Here is an 18,213-nt window from a genome sequence, read left to right on the forward strand (position 1 = left end):
ATCCCGAAAGTTGGTTTTGCATTTATTTCCTGGCAGCGGCTCTGCTCCTTTGGACTTTTTCCATTTTTTTAGGGACTCTTGTGGCTATTGAGCAATGATTAACGCTTAAATGGCAACAGATCCATGTCCGTGGATCTCAGTGTATCCTGTCCATGGTGGGTGGCTGTATGTAATCAAGTTGTTACTAGGCTGCCACCCCCGAGGGGTTTTTGTGGTTCAGCGGTGCTTTGGTGTCGTACAGTGTTTCTGTGCAGCTTTGTGGAGGAGTTTGTTTTGGGATATTACTGTCAGACTTTGGTTTTGAAGCCTTGCAGTTGCCATACCGATGGCATTAGCTGCGGTCCTGCGGTATGCATTGATAATTTAGTGATCTGGGCAGCGGGTGAAGCCCTGCCTTCCACCAGGCTGTCCTCTGCAGGGAGGGATGCCACCCCTGATGTGTTCTGGGATGCTTGTAAGATAGTTTTCTTGAGGGACTGACCTTTTGCTTCACAGGTCAGCCTGTTCACACAAAAAAACAAGCAATGCCACTGCCCATCTCTGGCACAGAGTGTATGGCTATGCTTGTACTTCAGCTGCTGCACTTTCTCAAGGACTTGTCGGGCCTTTGCCATCTCTGGGTCTTTAACGTGGCTCTGCTGCAGGGTTCAGTGCTGCGTTGCTGTGTCTGTTCCCTGGGCCTCTGCTTTTCATCAGAGTGTGGGCACACCAGCGCAGAGATGCCTCCTGTAGGAGCAGGGCAGGCTGAAGGAGGTCTTAAACCACAAGTTGATTGTCCTCTGGGTCTTGCTGCCCCTCATTTTTGCAGGGCAGCTGGCTGTCTTTAGCAGGGCCACGCTGATACTGCAGATCATGCTGGAAACAGGACTGGAGAAGGGTTTTGTGGAAAGGCAGACCCCAGTCTGCTGGGATTGCTGAACAAAAATGTGGGCAGGGCAAGAAGAGAGGATGGTGGTAGGGAGCTTTTGGGGGGCTGAGGACGATAACAAGTTCAGATGGGAAAGGGCAGTTAAAGACAGAAGCTGGTTCAAGGCTGTGGTACAAAGGAGAGGCCTGGCCTGCGGATGGTGAGGTGCGGGTGGATGGGATCTGTCCTGATCTGGCTTGTAGTGACAGTTGGGAATCCTGGCTTTGGGGAGCTGAGAGATTGGGAAGGGAAGGGGCAAAGCTCGGGGAAATGTGGGAGATCACTCGAGTGGGCTCTCAGGATTGAGCGCACACCCTTTTTCAAAAGCAGCCAAATGGATCAGAAGCTCTGCTTGGTCTGAGGATCACTGGGAGCAATTTGATCTGTTAAAAGCTGTTTCTGATGATAAAAAGTAAGTTTCTGTTTACATGTTTACTTCTTGCCTGGAAAGAGCTTGAAGGGTTACTGCAGAGAGCAGATGCTGCTGGTTTTATGTTGGGCTATTGATCTGAGCTTTACCTCATTTGGTACCTCTGCCCAGAGTGAAATTTTTCCTTTCCTCGAGGCAGTTCGTAATCTGTTTCCAATGATTCTTGTCAAATATGCCTCAGTGTTTTTGGAGAGCAGATCAATAACTCATGGGCTGCATTACATTTGTTTTTCAGAAAGGCTTTTGGTAATGGCAGTAAACCACAATGCTGTTGGGGGCTTGCCTGGGTTTCTTTAAAAAGTGAGACAAAAAGAATAAATAGTCGTGGCCTGAGCTCGGTTACTGTAATGGCTGTACTGCTTAAACGTACCCAGCATGGATGAGAGGATGCAACTTCTGTGGTGGGTGTGAGGATACTGGTGAATTGCTTATTTCTGAGAAACTTCCTGGGGTGAGAACCTTTGCAAATGTAAAACTCGAAGCGAGTGCAGAGGAGGTGCAGGAGATAACTGCAAGCGGGAACACATCAGTGCATTGGTATAACGTTGCTTCTATGAGGTGTTTGCTTTCTCAAGTGGGACGTGTTGGATGTGGTAGAGGGAAGGTGTTTGAGATATTTCTAAGGAATTAGTGGGCTTTTACAAGCAGGTAATCAGTGCTGTGTATGGCAGAATCCCTTCATCCTAACAAATATTTTTTCTTCTTCAGCCTGTGGAAAGTTTCTAGGTCCTGTTACCACAAGCTATACTGCTTAATAATGTTTTGCAGGTTGGCTGTGAGGGAAACATTTGCAAGTGAAACTGTCTGTGCAGGAGCCAGCCCTATGAGTTCAGACATGCTTGCCCTGTTTCTGGCTATAAAGCAGAGCAGCTTTCAGCCTATTTTAGATGGGATGTGGCAAAACCATGGGAGGAAACTGCAAGGCTGGTTGAAGACAAGGGAGAGGGTTCAGTTTAATATGAGCTGTAGGCTCCTCATAATGCATATGGAGCAAGTGACCAGCTATTTTTAAAGTGCAAAATGCAATACTTTGCTCCATTTCATGCGGGAAGGATGCAAACCAGCCACGTTTGACCTCTTCATTGAACGAGCTGTAATTTATAACCACAGGGGAAGGCGAATGGGAAACCGCAGGGTGTTTTCCATCCATAGGGCTGGACAGAGCTGGCTGCAAAATGCAGAGTGGAAACATGTGATTGATTTGAGCCTTAGGATGTGATTGCACTGGGTCCTCTGTTAAATCCAGTGTATGGAAGTGAGGAACAGACTTGTTCAGAGCTGAGTATGTATCCTGTGTAAGAATATAAGGAATATTTGCACTGCTTAACTTCAGACATCTAACTGTATTCCTAAGCAGTGAAAGAGTGTGAATGTCCCTCCTGCTTCTGTACAATACTCACAGCTCCCCACAGTTCCCATGCTACAGCACTTGGAAACCTTTATAATCTGGTTTGGTCTAGAAATTGGCAGCAGAGATTGTTAGTTTTCTTTTTAATATGAATTATGTAGGGAGGTTTTGAAAAATCCTTCCTGAGCTTAATAAGCTATGGTGTCCAGTGCAGGAGTTGCTGCCCCAACCACGCAGGAGACCAAAGTTTCCTCATTTTCTCCTGGCAGATAAATTTCTAACCATGCAAATGAGGGGCTCTTTTTAACAACTGTTTGTTGCACAAACACAACGGTCCTAGCCATAAACCAGCTTCTCTTGCAAATGTTGTCGTGTATTTGCCTTGGAGGTCATTGAATCTTGAAGTTCTCCCCAGTGCACAGTCTCCCTAGCTATAATTTTGGGATAAATGGTGAAGAATGGGCAGTTAAATTTAAAAGGATTTTTTTTTTGTTCCTTTAATCCTACAGGAGACCTTCATACAACAGGTCTGTGTTACCAGAGGCAGTCCTTAGCCTGGGCTTATGGCTGGTTTTGGAATGAGGGAATGATTTCTAAGGTTGTGTTTTAAGAAGTACTCTGAGTCCCTTTGAACCCTCTGAGTTCTGCACAAGGAAAAAGTAAAGATATACAGATCTACCTCCCTACCAAACAGCCCTTAGGAAAATAGTAATGCTCTGCTTATATGAGTGCTATGATATTCTGTGTCTCTTTTTCCAAAGAAAATGTTTATGTGATTGCACATCCATCTGTTTGGTTTCTCTCAATGCCCATTTAATTTGTTGTTTAGCTGCCACCAGGCTGTATTAAGGGTCAAAAGGATTGAGGATAACCAGGTTGGTGAGACTTAGCTGCTGGGTGGAAGAAAATAGTTGTAATAAATCTCGTGCTGAAGACAAGGCAGGAGAACTCAGTCTAGATGCAGCAGGTCCTCTCACCTGCTCGGCAGGCAGGGTGGTGGCTGTGAGCAGAAATGTTGGGACAGATCAGAAACATCAGGACGGAGGGAATAGGGCTGAGACAATAGGTAAGAACAGGGGGCAGGAGGCAACAAGGGAGATGGGAGAAGAGACTTTAGGAGCTGTTGGGCTCCGGGAGAAATGGGGACTGTTGCAGTGGGGAGTGTTTGGAGGAGCTGGGACCTCAGATCTGCAGGAAACCATGATTTTTTTGCTCTTTTGCTCACAGCAAGCCTTGTCTTGCAGAAGCCCAGCTGAAGGAGATCGAGGAGATGCTGGAACAGGAAGGTTTGTCCGAAATAGCTCACAGTAATGCCAGTGAACAGATTGCTTATTTACTGGTAGAAAGAACAACGCTGCTGGAGAAACTGGAGATCACAGATCAGAAGTTGAATTCACACAGCTACGCAGACAGGCTGCATGTGGCACAGCTTCAGGTACCTCCTGCTTTAGCTGCTCAGGCTGGCTGAAAGTGTGCTGGGGAAAAGGATGTCTTGGAGATTTTTAGAGTAAAAATACTTCGCCTGTCTATGAGGAAACTGTGGATTCTTAATACTGATGTTGATTTCTTTGTTAGTTTTCACACTTGCATATTTACACTTGATCTGCTCCCACATCTTGCACAGGGATAGTGAATAGGATTCATTTTAACAGAGAAAATGTTGAAGAATTTGTGATATAGTTGGTCTGAGGATCTTCATTGCATAATAATGACTTTCTACTAATCTAGATTTACTGGTGATCCAGTATTTAATTTCAGATGACTAAGTTCCCATGAAAATCGTGAATTTAAAAAAAAAACCCAACACCTTTCCCTATACTTAAAGTGAGGTTAAAACTCTTCCCTTCCAGCTGCTGAGCTTGAGGATGGAAGTTAAACAAACCTCTGCTTACACACTGAGTTCAGTAAATAAATTTCACCATGACTTGATGATTGGCAGGTTAGAGAGGACCATCCGTGTCCTGATTTTTTGCTTTCCGAGGTGAGGAATTTTGACAAATGGTGGAGGAACAGCAGCTACTCCATGTTAGAGAGACAGTTTGTGGCCGATCGCCTCAGCTGGGGAGATCTCCCTCCCACCAAGGCCTCCAATGTCCACCTGCTACTGAGTATGGCTGTTTCACAGAATGGCAGCCCAGGAGCTGCTGGCTCTTGTAGCTGTTCACAGGAAAGCCCTCTTGGGGCCAGAGGGGACTGGCTGGGTTGGGTGGCCTCCAAGTTAGAGCTTCTTGGCCTTTTTTGAGTAAGCATGTTGAGGATGGGACACTTGGAAGCCCTGCTGCAAAGCTCAGCTTGGTTTGGGCTGTGTTGCACCATCTGACCAGAAGCCAAATGCAAAATCTCAAAAGGCAACGTCATAAGAGGGCAAATATGTCACGACAGTGCATCACAAATGGTCTCCTTGCCTCCAGTGGTACGTGGTGTCTGAACCAGAGGTGCTATTATTGTGTCCAGTAGTCCTTGATTAATTTTTATCTTCCATGAATTTGGTTGCTTGTTAAACCTGTGCAGTTTTCTTAATATCCTCAACAATTTGTAGCGAGGACTTTCACAGTTCAGCTACTGTCACAGGAAGCTCCTTTGTTTCAATCTACCATCTCCGGGCTTCGTTCAGTGCTCTCCAGCTCTCGTATGAAAAGGCAGCGAACAATTGCCCTTTTATCTGCCTTTTCTGTGCCACTTGAGATTTTAGTGACCTCAAGAGCATCCCTTTCTGGCTGGAGAGCTACTCCTACTAACTACTCTAGGGTTGGGTGTCATTCAGAATGCATCCATGGTACATCTTAGATGTAACTATCCATCTTAGAATGAAAGAATCTTGTTTGCAGTGAGGCAGAGGAGCTTCCCTGATGTGCTGCCTCCCACTCTTGGAAAGAAAACACCTCTCTGCAAATCAAATAATCTACAGTGGATGCCCGTCACTTGATACTTTTTCTTTTTTTCTGCAAACACACAGTTTTCCCTATGAAGCACTGTGATAGAAACCTCACTGTAGTTAAAGAGGAAGCAGAGCTGTAATCTTCCAATGAAATGCCACTTAACTACATCTGCTACTAAGCATTTCCCAAATGTGATTGGATTTGCTCTTCTTCCAGAGCCAAGTAAGGAAAGCAGGGCCAGGGCAAAGGAAGGTCACAGATGTCTGCAAGTCTGGTGTTGAATCCAACCTTCCTGCACAAAACTTGTCCTTCTGAGGATGCAGCTGATGGGAAGGAGCCTCTGCCTCACAGGCTGTCGCTAAAGCACTTGGTCAGGAAGGTTAAAGTGCAGGTTTCTCTCATGGATCACTTCAGATGAATTTAACTTGAATTTTTGTCTCCCAGAGGGAATGACTGGCCACCCTGTGTTGGAGCTGAGCTACCAAGCAGGGAAGAAAGGCAGATTGCTGGAGCCAGGGGAGCAAGCAGGCAGGGAGCAAAACTGCAAATAAGGGTTAGGGCTTCTGCCTTCTTCTGCTCTTGTTCTTTTTTATTTCTTCATGCACCCCGTGGCTGAACGCCCTCTCCACCTGGCTGCAGACTTCATGAAGAAGAGCTCCAGCGTTTGCACTGGCAGCTTCTCCTAGCAGTCTCCTCTCAGGTCCATTCTTTCTCATGATCTAATGAACATGTTTCTGTAACTGGTCTGGACTACTGGGTGAAGACAGAGTGTTGCTCCAGCTGGTCTCGGTGAAGGACAGAGCCAAGGCAAAATCTTCTGTTTGGAAACAATATAGGCTGTCTATGCATGAAGGACAGTGTGGATTTTACTTGAATTCCTCCTGGTGCATGGTGCCAGGATCCCCTAGTAGGTAGACAGCCCTGTAAATACCTGACTTTTACCCACTTTTCATGCAGCTGTTTAGAGGAATAAGACTTACTAAAGGAAAATATATTTTTGCATGATCTAAACACATAATAAGTATAATACTCCTTGTTTCTAATCAAACACAACTTCTCTGCAGTCCTTATATTGGATACCTTGTCTGTGTCTTTAAAGCCAGGTGAAAGAAAGCTATGTTGGAACTCTATTTTTCAGGAAAACATTTTCTCTAAAGCAGACTGTTTATCTTCCCCAGATGATGTCATTGCTGTCCATGCTTGTGAACTAGAAAATGTTGATTAAGCACTCCATTGTTTGGGGTAGCATCATACTTGTTTTACACAATCATTAGAGTCACAGCAGTGTTAGAGGTTAATAGGTTAATTGCTCTTGTTACTCTGTTTACTGGAAGATGTAGCCTTTCTTATTCTCAAATGACCTGTTACGTACTTTTTTTTACTCTTAGACTGAAGGTCCAGACACGTTCCTGACTGTTACAGAAATGAATGCAGCTTTTCGCTAGACTGCTCAGGCATAATTGATTTTTTTGATGCATCCCCACTAATGCAAAAAGCCAGGGTACAAACATGTGTCTTTGTGTGGTAGTCACTAATACATATGTGGGGAAATGCTTTCTGAGTGCTGGTGGAAGGCATGGCATGTGCAAACGTGCTCACCTCTCTAGAGCCAAGGTGCAAAATATTAATTGCAACCAACCTCCTGAGCGTTAGCAAATCCTTGATGCTGGTTCAGTTGTGCAGGCTGCAGGGAAGCAGGAATCTGTTAACTCGGCAAGTGGTTCAAAAGAGAGGAACGTGAGGAAGTAACCCAGCATTACTCTGATAAAGTGAGTCAAGCATACTTGGCCCCAACACATTTCTTTGGGCAAAGCTGAGCCCACAGGCTCGAAGAGGAAGATGCCAAGGAGATCACAGGTTGTAAGAGAAAACAGTGAACCCACAGAGTTCCCAGTACTAGCTGAGACAACTTGAGGGGTTTTCACAAGGATTTGGGAAACTGTGCTTGAAATATCCTCTTCAAATATAAGGTGTGATTACAAAACCCCTTCTAATAAAGTTATGTTAAAACTGAAAATCCTACACACTGGTGTTGAGTGATACATGGTAGCATGCTTTCTAGTCATATTAATTTATTAAAATCTCTTTTCTGTGCAAGGATGATTTTGATCACACTCAGCAGACAGAAGATGAACTTCAACAACATCACGAATCCATGCAGCTTACTGGAGAGGCAATGCATAAGGTAACAGTTTTGCACGTTTTCTTGCTGATGAAAAGGCCCATAGTTGAGATTTCAAGCTGTGGGTCTGCTCTTAAGCATGCTGTGAGGGCTTTTTTTAATTGTTTTTAGCTGATGGGATGCAAGTGGGCTCTGAACTTCAGGCTGTGCAACCACATCAGCCTGGTGCTGCGCATGGGTTAATCACTTCTGCTGAGAGCCAGGGTTAATGTCTCACCAGCTTTGGTCAGGGCTGGCTTGGAAGCACTCACCTGCCTTTAAGGGTATGTCAAAGAAATGGCATTGGAGATGAGCGGACCAAAGTCCAAGGGAGTGAGAAATAGCTCTTTTTATATCAACTGAAATGACTTTTCTGCAGAACCCCAGGACAGCAGGAGCAGGTCTTTCTCCTTCACTCTAGGATCGGAGGTGCCAGGTTGGCTTGAGGGTAGCTCTCACAACGGCCGGGGGACCACGGACATGCAGAATTGACTTGTCCTTGGAGCAGACTCTCACGGGGTGTGGTGGAGCCCTCTGCTTGGAAAACCTTGTGTATTATGTGTTTGAAAATGCATCGTAATTAATGGCATTGTCACAAGGAGGGAAAAACAGAGCCTTGTGTCGGGAAATAGCCACAGCGTGCTGTTCACCACCTGCTCTATGGCATGTGTCTATGGTGAAGAGGGTTATCCACTGCGTGTCTGCCTTCTGCTTCTGCAGTGGCTTCCCTGACCTCACCTGCTTTCTGTTTGTGTTGCCACCTTTGTCCTGGCAGGCCAGGAGTAGTGTGGAGGAGGGACCTGCCTTGGTTACATCACTGGGAGGGTTGTATCTTTTCCGTTGGAGCATTAGCTCTTGTGTTTCAGTTCTACAGGGAAGAGCTGGAGAGGGAACAAGCAGCACATGCAAGAGTTGAACGAGATCTGGATGAGGCCACACAGAGGCTGATGACAGCCCAGGAAGAGATCCAAAGGTTGACAGATGAGCTGGATGCACAAAGAAAGGAGCAGAGCAAAACAGGTAAGCGCTTCTCTTGTGGCCAGTCCCAATTACTGGCCTGTGCTTAGTCCGCCCCTGGTTAGTGTAAGCCTTGGACTTCTCACCCAGGGGAGCTGGAGGCAGGCTGCCCAGGGTCCTTTCTGCTTGTAATGTGGAAAAATCAGGGTCAGATGTTAGCCTGGTACCTAGGAGATCTGAATGCAGTTGTTAACAGTCACAAATCAATTAATTCCGAATGGGGAAGGCTGAGACATGGGGTTATCTGATCCATTATTACAGCAGCAGGGTCTTGACTGACTTTCTGGCTTCTGTACAGGGAGAAATTCAGGCTCTTGCAGGGGATGGAGAAGAAATGATTTGGTCCAGAGACAGAGTAGCTATAATGCCACATACACAGTGTTAGCACAGCTTGACCATGAATTTTTAGGTTCCTCAGATGCTGTGTTTGGGATGCTGCCTGGTTAGGAGCTGTTAGCAAGTGCTCATAAGCAGAGCGTATCAGCAGTCTGGAAGTGACTGGTTAGATTCTTATCACTGGTGATATTTGCTTAACCTCTTTGTTGAAATAACTGTTGTTGACCAGCCCTTAAGTATTAATTTATTTTTTTTTAATTGCTGACTGTAAAAATAAATGGTTTTCTGTAGGGAAATCAAATTACTTCATAAAACTCCTATTGGAGAGGTCTCTAAAGCCAGGTGCTTCGCTGCTGTTTCCTACAGGAGACTTCCTCAAGCAAAACACTAGTTTCTGGATGCATTTTCTCGGATTACTTAATTGTCCCAAAATCTGTGATGCAAAATTTCAGTGGAGAACAGCAAAATGTGATGAGAGAACATGTTCTGACCCCATGTCCCTTTGCAGAGAGTGGTACCACCTGGGTAGGGTTTCTGTGTGAATTGCAGGTCCTACTGCAGACCTCGCAGCTCATGCCCAGCACTCAGACCTAACTAAACCTTCTAGCCAGTTTCCAAACCCATCATTTACAGCCTTTTAATCAAAGGAAGGGAAATGAGCACTCTGTGGGCATCTGCTTTGTGTATTGATCGATACACGTGTCCCTGGGGATGGAGCGAGCATCACGTTGCAGCCTCCCAACAGTACTGCTTCTCCAGATCCCGGACGGGCTGCAGTGTGCAGCTCTGCTCAGCGGATCATAGCCTTCATGGGGGAATCTCTGTTTTAGAATCTTCTTAAGTATCAAATGAATATAAAACTTTCCAAACTGTGAGTCAGGGTTTGAATGCTTGTTATGTCTGTGTGGTTTATTATGTCGCGAGTATTAGTGTGAGGAATTACTGTTATAACATCTTAGCGGCTTCCCTGATGATGAATATCGGCATGCCTTCTCCCAATGAACTTCAGAGCCAACTGCTCTGTAAGCAAATTGATGTTCTAATACAAACCTAAAATGAAATCTCTGATCTTTAGTAAACCTCCACTGGCACAGCATATTTTTGTTCAACGATAACTTGCAGCTGCTTGCTTGCATTGAAGAGAAAATACAAGATTGCTTCTGGCCACTTTGTAGCCCTGTTATTGGGTCTTTGGTGATTAGAGATTTTGAATTGTGTGCCTAGCTGTGTACTAGTTTATTTTTTAGTTTTCCTTCAACTCTGTATTTAAAGTGCATTAAAAATGTTGCAGAGTTTAGCTTTCAGCAACATATGTATGGGCTGTCTCAGTAAAACTGTCTCTTTTATCCTCATAGAGTCGGCCTCGTCGTCAGCTCTGCAAGCACCTGAGAGCCAGGAAGAATGGAGAAAGAGCGGTAAGTTACACTATTTACAAGTGGTGAAGATCCAGAATTTTGTCAAGGCTTTCTGTAGTGCTAAACGGGCTTTTCAGCAGAATAACAACACTTTGGTAGAAGGTGTTCCTTGCCTTTTATTTCAAATCACAAAACTGAAAATCCCGTATCAAGATCCTTGTGTGAAACAGGGGTTTGGGGCTGTAGGTTGTGGTTTATTTTGGTTTTGCCAGACTGGGATCTAGAAAGAATGTATGTTTTAATTTTTGCCTGAATAGAAGTCAAACTTATATTCAAACAAACAAATTTCCTGTGCCCAGTATTAAGCTGAAAAGGGAAAAATCTGTGTCTTCTCACTGGTTTTACTTAGGATTTGGATACCAGGACATACTCACAGCTTTCTGTCAGTGTGCTCCTAATACATCTTTTCCTGTTTCTTGCACTTCAAATACTAGATAGTCTGTGCTAATTGATGTGATGGTTAGATATATTTATTGATTCAGACTCGAAGGGTTGGTATGCAACCCTAATTTTTACTGTACTGGCCATTTCCTAAATATTAATGCTAGCACAACACTGATACACTAACTGTGATTGTGTTTCTGCTTGCAGAAAGTTATGAATTCTATGATGAAAGTAAGAAATATGGCTGTTTGGGTTTTTCAAAGCTTCCCCTAGCTGTTTGGGAAACCTATACCTAAATATCTGAGGTGAGGCATTTTCCATGATCCAGAGGTGAACTGAATCGCTGAAATAACTGTGGAGAGACTGCTGTGCTCTTATAATAAACATAGCATTGCTATTGAACCTGCATCTCCAGAAACCTCTGCTATTTGAGGAAAAGGACGTGTCACCATAGATATGGAAAACTCTGCTCTGTGCTGTCGCATAAGGGCAAGGCAATTTCAGAAACCTTACTCATGCGATAGCCCCCCTCTGAGCTTGGTCAAGGGCCACACTGGTGTTGGTGACCGTTTTTTTCTGTTCCATACAGACAGGACTGAGCTACAGAAGGCCATGGAGCACAACAGCAGACTGGACAAGGAAATTCTGGCACTGCGAGCACGGGTCCAAACACTCGACTTGGAAAGAAAAGCATTCCTGGATCTGGTGAGTACCCATCTCTTGGTCTGCTGTGGCACCAGCGAGTCCTTCCAGAACTGCCGTTCTGATGTTTCATGGCTCGGGCAGTAATAGAATCTGGGAAACAAACAGGATAAATATCCCAAGAGTGTTTTAAAGCAGCTGCTGTTACTGCAGCCCTGAAAAAATTCAGCTCTTACAGCATCCTTCAGCGCAGGGAGAGTTTGATACTTCACAGAATGGGGGGTGAGCTGTACGCGCTCAGGTTGAGGTGTGCTGTAGGGCTCTGAAATACGTGTTTTCCTGTGCCCAGCGTACAGGCTCAGCTTGAAGCTTTCTTTACTAGCTCATATTTGCACAAAATCAAGGGGGTGAACAGAGTAAGCAATATTTCTACCTTTTCTTGGGGGCTGTTACTAAAGACAGTCATTTTAGTCTAAACTCCAGTACTAGCTATTTATAAAGGAATTTTTGATTTAGGCTCATGTTTTGATACTTCTCAGCCTCTTTGGCTTTTTAATGTGGCTGTGTTGATTTGCTCAGTAGAAGAATAAACATCTTTTTATTTTGTGTGGGCTTTTTTCAGTGAATTACTTACTATTACATTACTCTGAGTTAAATGCTTGACGTAATAGATTTAGGATTCTCTAAATGCATTAATCTTTATCAACAAGAGTTCCTCACTGAGATTGCCAATAGTGAATGAATATAACAGTCTGTTTCCCATTAAAGTGTGTTATTTGGCACGAATTCTGTTTCTGTTCTTAAAATTCTTTATATCAGTCCTTCAACAGCCTATAATTGGTTGCCAGCAGCCTATAATTACTTATGCCATCCCAGCACAGAAAGCCCAGTAGCTATTTTGTTCTCTTGGATTAAAATGAGTATCTTAATAATTTAAGTATTTCTGAGAATATTTCTTTCAAATAATATCCAAGGCTTACTTTCTTGAATATAATTTATTCACGTTTGAGGATTTTAAAAATTTAGTGGGTAGTTCTGTCCCTTGCATTTAAAAAAGTTGCTGGCTCTTCCTTAGCTAAGTGTATCTGTCCTCTCAAACCTTGTATTTACAGGACAGTCTGTTTCTGGGTCTGCAAAAATATGTAATTTAGTTCACTTTCCTCTGTTTACATATATTTTTTTTATTCCAAATAACATTTTCTTTGCTTTAGGACATTGCTTCTTTCAGTCACTAAGTATATATGCACATGTGTGTGTGTGTGTATATTTTTAACCTGTATAAAAAAAGAAATATACATACACAAAAAATAGAGAGCTACACAGAAGGTATTGTTTTCTCTGTACAGAAGAAAAATGTAGCCAGACCGAGAGCACGCCCAACCAACCATGTTGTTAAGCTAAAAGCATGTTATCTTTCTGTTCCTTGGAATGAGGTGTAACTGTTGGCATAGAATTTAGAAAGCCATAGTTTTTAATTTGTAGAAGCTGAAAGCGTACTTACTATGAGCCACAGAACTTCTGTGTCCTGAAGTTTTGGTTTTTTTCTGCCTGTGAGTTGCGGACAGCAGGGTGAGGAGCAGGCTGGCCATGGCTTTGGTTTGGTGGTCAGTGGGAGACCGATGGCGTTTCTGCCACATGCTCCACCAGTTGGAGTATTGAGCCTTAATGGTGCAGGATTTGGTGTCTGTGTGGTGTGAGCGAGTCCGTGTGAGTGGGCTCTGCCTGTGGGTGTGGGTGGAGGCATGGCACAAAGCTGAAGAAAGGAGGAAAAATGCATGCTGAGAAAGTGGTGCGTGAAGGCTTTGCAAGGGCTGATAGCTCCAGGCTGCTAAATCTGCAAAAAATTATAAACTTGGGACACCAGTGGCCCGCTGAACCTGTGCAAGGCCTGCACTGACTGCGTGAGGTTCAGATGGCATCTGTGTGTGCTGCTGGGCACACTCGAAGGGTGCAGGATTATATCTGCACCTGATGGGGAGCACTTCAGGAACACCCACCCAGGAGCCACTGTGGTACAACTCTGCCTTTCCATAAACAGTTGGGGTTGGCTTCCCAGCTGCTGCTCCAACTGGCAGCCACGAGTATGTGCAAGTGACTGTGTGGTGTGAACACTTACCTGCTAATTAATATTATATTGATCCTATCGATAACAACAAAGACTAAAAGGTGTCCTCAGAAGTAGTGGTTGTAATCTGTCTACCTCTCTGCACTCAGTCCTGTTTGGTAAAAGGGGATGTACAACATGTGCATGATCAGTAATTAAAATAAATTAAGAAAACCTGCTTACCCTTTAATGCAGCATGCATTCCTCCTTTTACTGCTCTTTACATCCCTCAGTAGTCTGAGACCACCCAGCTGGAGCAACCACACGATCTCAAGCTGTGTGGTTGATATTAATAAATCTGTAGCTTATCTACAGCAAATTCGAGGGGCATCTTTAACTCTCTAAGCCAGCAAGATGAACATTCACCAAAACCAAGTGTTTTTCTTTTGAAGATTGAACAGCTCAAAGAGGAGATCTGTGAGTATCAGAAGAGCGAGAAGCAAGGACTTCCATTGCCTGCACCCACCGAGGCTGAAGAAGTCGCAGCGTCCTCGCTGCAGGTATTTTCAAGGGCTCTTTGTTTGCCATTCTAGAAAGCAAATCGAGCAAGCAGCCCCACCTGTGCGTTCCAGCCCCCTGCCATAAATGAAGACACGAGAATTGTCATGCAGGAGTGGTTGTGTTTTCCTTTCCACGCACCGTGTGCAGGTGTGACAGAGGATTTGTGCTGGGCCTGATGGATACGCTAATGTGTAGAGCACATCTGTTGGCCTAAGCTAATACTTACTAGTGCCCTCGTATTATTATGGGTCTGGGGGAGCTTTTGCTCCTATGGCCAGTAGATTACCTAATGCAGACAAATGTAGACGATGTAGCTCATGTTTTCTGGTTGTCTTGTTTATTTATGATAATATGATAATCACATTGTGCTAAGATTTCAGTCTTAACTACATGCTGACTTTTCATTTTCTCTTGAGACACAGGGCACAAAGGATGAAGCGGGGGTGGAAGGAGACTGCGCTTCAGGCAAAGCTGGCTCAGATCAAGAAGACAGACGTCAGAGTAGTGAAACACTTCACAGAAGGTGAGCAGTGTAGGAATCCTTCATTGTTGTATTTTCACGGTGGCTTACCTGGTGCTCTGGTTGCTGATATTCTGTCTTGCAGAGTGGATTTAAGTACTGGATTCTTTAGAATACTCTTTGGTGCTAACTTTGTTGCTCTGCCCCCAAAGCAGAGGTAGTGCCTGTCCTGAGTAGGTCTGTAGCCTTTGGTATCAAGAATGCAGGCTGTTTTCTGACACTTTCTCCAGTTTGTTGCTTTCCTAATATAATAGGGTTGGGCTTTTGGGGCTCTCTGCAGACAAAAGTGTTGGTTTTGGAACTGTTTTGCTGCTGGGAAGATTTCTCTGGATTTGGTTGCTGTCCAGGGTTATACCAAAACACTTGGCTTTCAAATGTAAATATGTAAACTGGGATTTTTAAGGGAAGTCAAAGTTTCTTTCTTCTGTGGCCTGCTCGGAAAGCTGCTGCGCCTCTTCTAGCAGGTTCAAAGAGGAAAGGGGGTCTGATCCCAGCCCTCTGACTTTTTCTCTTCAAATGCCCAAGCCTGTTTCCCCCCTCTCAAGGAGCTGAATTTGCCGTTGCCTCTCTGCTGTTAGCATCCTTGTGCCTGACCAGTTTTCTCCCTGGATTTTCATCACTATTTGTGTGGAGCCCACCTAAATAAGAGCAGGCATGGGTCAGGCTGTATGTGAGACTCAAAATTAGTAGGACAGAAATATTCCATAGTGGAAAACACATTGGCTTTTTCATGATGTGTGTCAATAGGTTTACATAGCAGTTCTAGCCTTGGTGATGGTGGTCTTTGGTGTGTAGGTGCCGAGAGGTGATTGAAAACATCGAGGGCAGGAATTCACAGCTCCTTCACAAGCTGCAAAAACTGGAGCAGGAGCATGAGGATTTGGTTGAGCGCAATGAAGAGCTGGAATCAATTCTGGGAGAGACGCAGATCCAAACCAAGCAGGAGAAGGAACAGTTTGAGACTGAGGTGGAGGGACTTCACCGGAAAGTAAGTAAGGAATGGAGGAAATACAGTTTGGGTCTGCTTGATTCTAGCTGGTTTTCTCGCTGCATAATGATTGGTAAAATAAAATTACGGTTGACCTAAACCTGCAGGCTGCTTTGTTTAGTTTGACAAGAAATACAACTACAAAAATCTGGCAGTTTCAGAAAAGAGGTGAAAAGAAGGAAAAAATTCCAGCGGTTGAGTAAATGACGGTTGCTCTGGAGGTGCAGATTCCCCCAGTGTTACAGCAGCATTGTCTTTTCCAGCCCCTGTCCCTGCTCTCCGTGCTTGGGCAAGCAGCGTTAACTAGCTAACAGAGCTCCTGCATCCACAGGAGTGAGACCAGGCAGCGCTCCCTTCCTGTAAAGCCTTTCTGTACATGTGGGCGCTGTACACCCTTCGCTTTCTTGGCTGAGCTGAAGCAAAGCCTGTTTCAAATTCAAGTTGCATCTTATTTTCTCAGGAGCTATTTCTTCTGAGCCTGTTGTAGCTCAGAAGCTCTTATTTCCCCCCCAGAGGCTGTCCTAGATGGCATCAGTGCTCCTGACAGTCTCCTGCAGGAACTGCTTTTCCATGTTGGATGGCTGTTTCTTCTGCCTGCAGTTCCTGCTGAAGAGCAAGTTCCAGGAAGCCCCAAGTCCTCTTGAGGCTCAGAAGAGAGGCAAGAGGTTTTCCTGAAGCCCATGTCTCTTAACCTGGCACGCATGACAGAACTCCAGGCTTTGACTTGAATCTCTAACCTCTCTCCAGACCTGTCCAACAGGTGAAAATGGTCAGCGCAGGACACTGTTGCTCCTTGATCCCAGGAAAGGTCACCGCTTCAGCATGCTGGTGGCAAAAGGTTGTACTTCTGGCTTTTCCCCAAGCACAGCATCTCGTAAACGTGTCAGCCCATGTGTCAAACACTGAGGCACTTCTGGGTGTGGGGGCCAGGATCTGCACTGCCTGGGGACATCCTAGCTGAACATAAATTTGAGGGGATGGAGAGTTTCCTTCGTCGCCTGCGATCTCTTAGTGCAGGATCTGCTGTTGAATGGGGCAGCCGTGGCTGGAGACTTCTTTTTGAAGTGCTGTGATAAGCTGATCCATCTGGAGCTGCTCTGCTCAATCTTGATCAAGATGTGACCTTGACAGTCTCTTCCTAACTCGCATCCTACTTGATTTTGGGCACCCTCATCCCAGGGCAACCTGAATCTTTTCCTGTTAATAGGACAAGTCCACTCAGATCATCCTTTGACTTTAGGAGGTTGATAGGAAGTCTTGGTTGTTTGCACTCATTTGCATGTGACAGTCAGGGAGCCTCTGGGAAATTGCAGATGTGAAGCCAGAACCACAGCAACATTAGAGGCCTCCCTGCAACACCTGAAGAGATATCTCCATCCATGTTTTGAGTGAGGATTAAGTCATTGCTGAAGCTTCTCAGCCTGATGATGCCTTTGTCAGGGTTGTCTTTAGGCTCAGTTTATTGGATGGACTCTCCATCCCTCTGGAGGTAGCTCTGTGAGGAGCATCTGCGCTTGTGGACTGGTTTGTCACTACTTGTCCTCAGGGAAAATACCATTTGCAGCATTCATGCAGCATTCATGCAGCATTCGTGCAGCATTGCTACCAGGGCACGTGATCCCTTACGGACAGGGCAGCTGAAGAATTTATAGCCAGAGAGAACAGGGGAAGCCAGAAGCTGGTCTTGCTAGATGGGAGGTGGGCTTCTCCCCAGAAAAGCTGGTTGAAGAGGTCTTTTCCTTTGGTTGAAGCCCTGCTGCCTGGCCAAAAGCTCTTCCTCCCTTGGGCTGTTGCCCTCTCCCCTCTGTCTGTGGCTAAGAGATGCCCTCTGCAGTGACTCTGGTCCTGGATCTCCAGGCAGCAGGACCAGTCCGTAGTGTCTTCTGGATTTCTGAGGTGAGAAGGAAGGGCACACACAGGTTTTCAGTCAGGAGTGAGCAGTGCTCGGGTGTCTCAGGTTAAAAAACGACGTAGGAGGATAATACATGTGTGAAGGCGCATCCTCTGTGAATGCTGAAGTAACCACACATCTCCAAGATGAATTGTCCAAAGACAGAAGAGCTGAATTGCTTGTCAGTAGCCTCTGGCTGTGAGGGAGAAGTCTCTAACTACAGTGAAACAGACTGAAGGCACGTTCAAATATCTTAAGGAAGGATGCCAGCAGACATCATGTTTCTAAGTGTGTAGCCGAGGAGCCAAGGGCAGGCTCTGTGACGGGAATGCCAAAAGGTCTGTCCACCACGACTGTGCTTTTGTTTAAATCGGGGCTTGTTCAGCACAGACTGAAATGTTTCCCACTTTCTCATCGAAGCAGGATAAACACAACCCTCAACAAATCAAACAAGACAGGTTTTCAGTCTGGAGAAATCCCCTCTTTGCTCAGTGCGTTGTTAAACAGATCCCTGGGAACGCCGCTTTGGGGGACACAGGGCGAACGCAGCAGGGGAGCACCGAGTAGCCAAGGAGATGCAAGGCATTTTGGCTGGCAGGAGCTTGGCAGTCGCTGAGGCTGAAAAAAAAGATAGAAATGTGCACAGCAGGGCAGCAGAGGGGAGACTGGCAGATTTCAGGATGGAAGAGG

At 45.2% G+C, this 18,213-nt stretch overlaps 1 protein-coding gene across 9 annotated transcripts in view; it reads left to right on the plus strand.

Annotated features, from left to right (window-relative positions):
• Positions 1-18,213, plus strand: part of CCDC30 (coiled-coil domain containing 30) — a 36,732-nt gene that overhangs the window by 2,400 nt on the left and 16,119 nt on the right. For 8 of the 9 annotated variants that reach the window (XR_005826915.1, XM_040587126.1, XM_040587124.1 and 5 more), the window contains exons 3-10: positions 3,930-4,120; positions 7,663-7,749; positions 8,592-8,745; positions 10,434-10,493; positions 11,467-11,582; positions 14,016-14,123; positions 14,541-14,647; positions 15,440-15,632. Coding sequence is in view for 8 of the 9 variants with exons in the window: in XM_040587124.1 (XP_040443058.1) it covers positions 3,930-4,120; positions 7,663-7,749; positions 8,592-8,745; positions 10,434-10,493; positions 11,467-11,582; positions 14,016-14,123; positions 14,541-14,647; positions 15,440-15,632 (1,016 nt within the window). In the remaining variant the exon portion in view is untranslated. The remainder of the gene's footprint in view (positions 1-3,929; positions 4,121-7,662; positions 7,750-8,591; positions 8,746-10,433; positions 10,494-11,466; positions 11,583-14,015; positions 14,124-14,540; positions 14,648-15,439; positions 15,633-18,213) is intronic. The other variant, XM_040587121.1, reaches the window with a different exon arrangement.

Source organism: Falco naumanni, chromosome 3, assembly GCF_017639655.2.
Source record: "Falco naumanni isolate bFalNau1 chromosome 3, bFalNau1.pat, whole genome shotgun sequence".
In the NCBI taxonomy this organism is placed as follows: Eukaryota; Metazoa; Chordata; class Aves; order Falconiformes; family Falconidae; genus Falco; species Falco naumanni.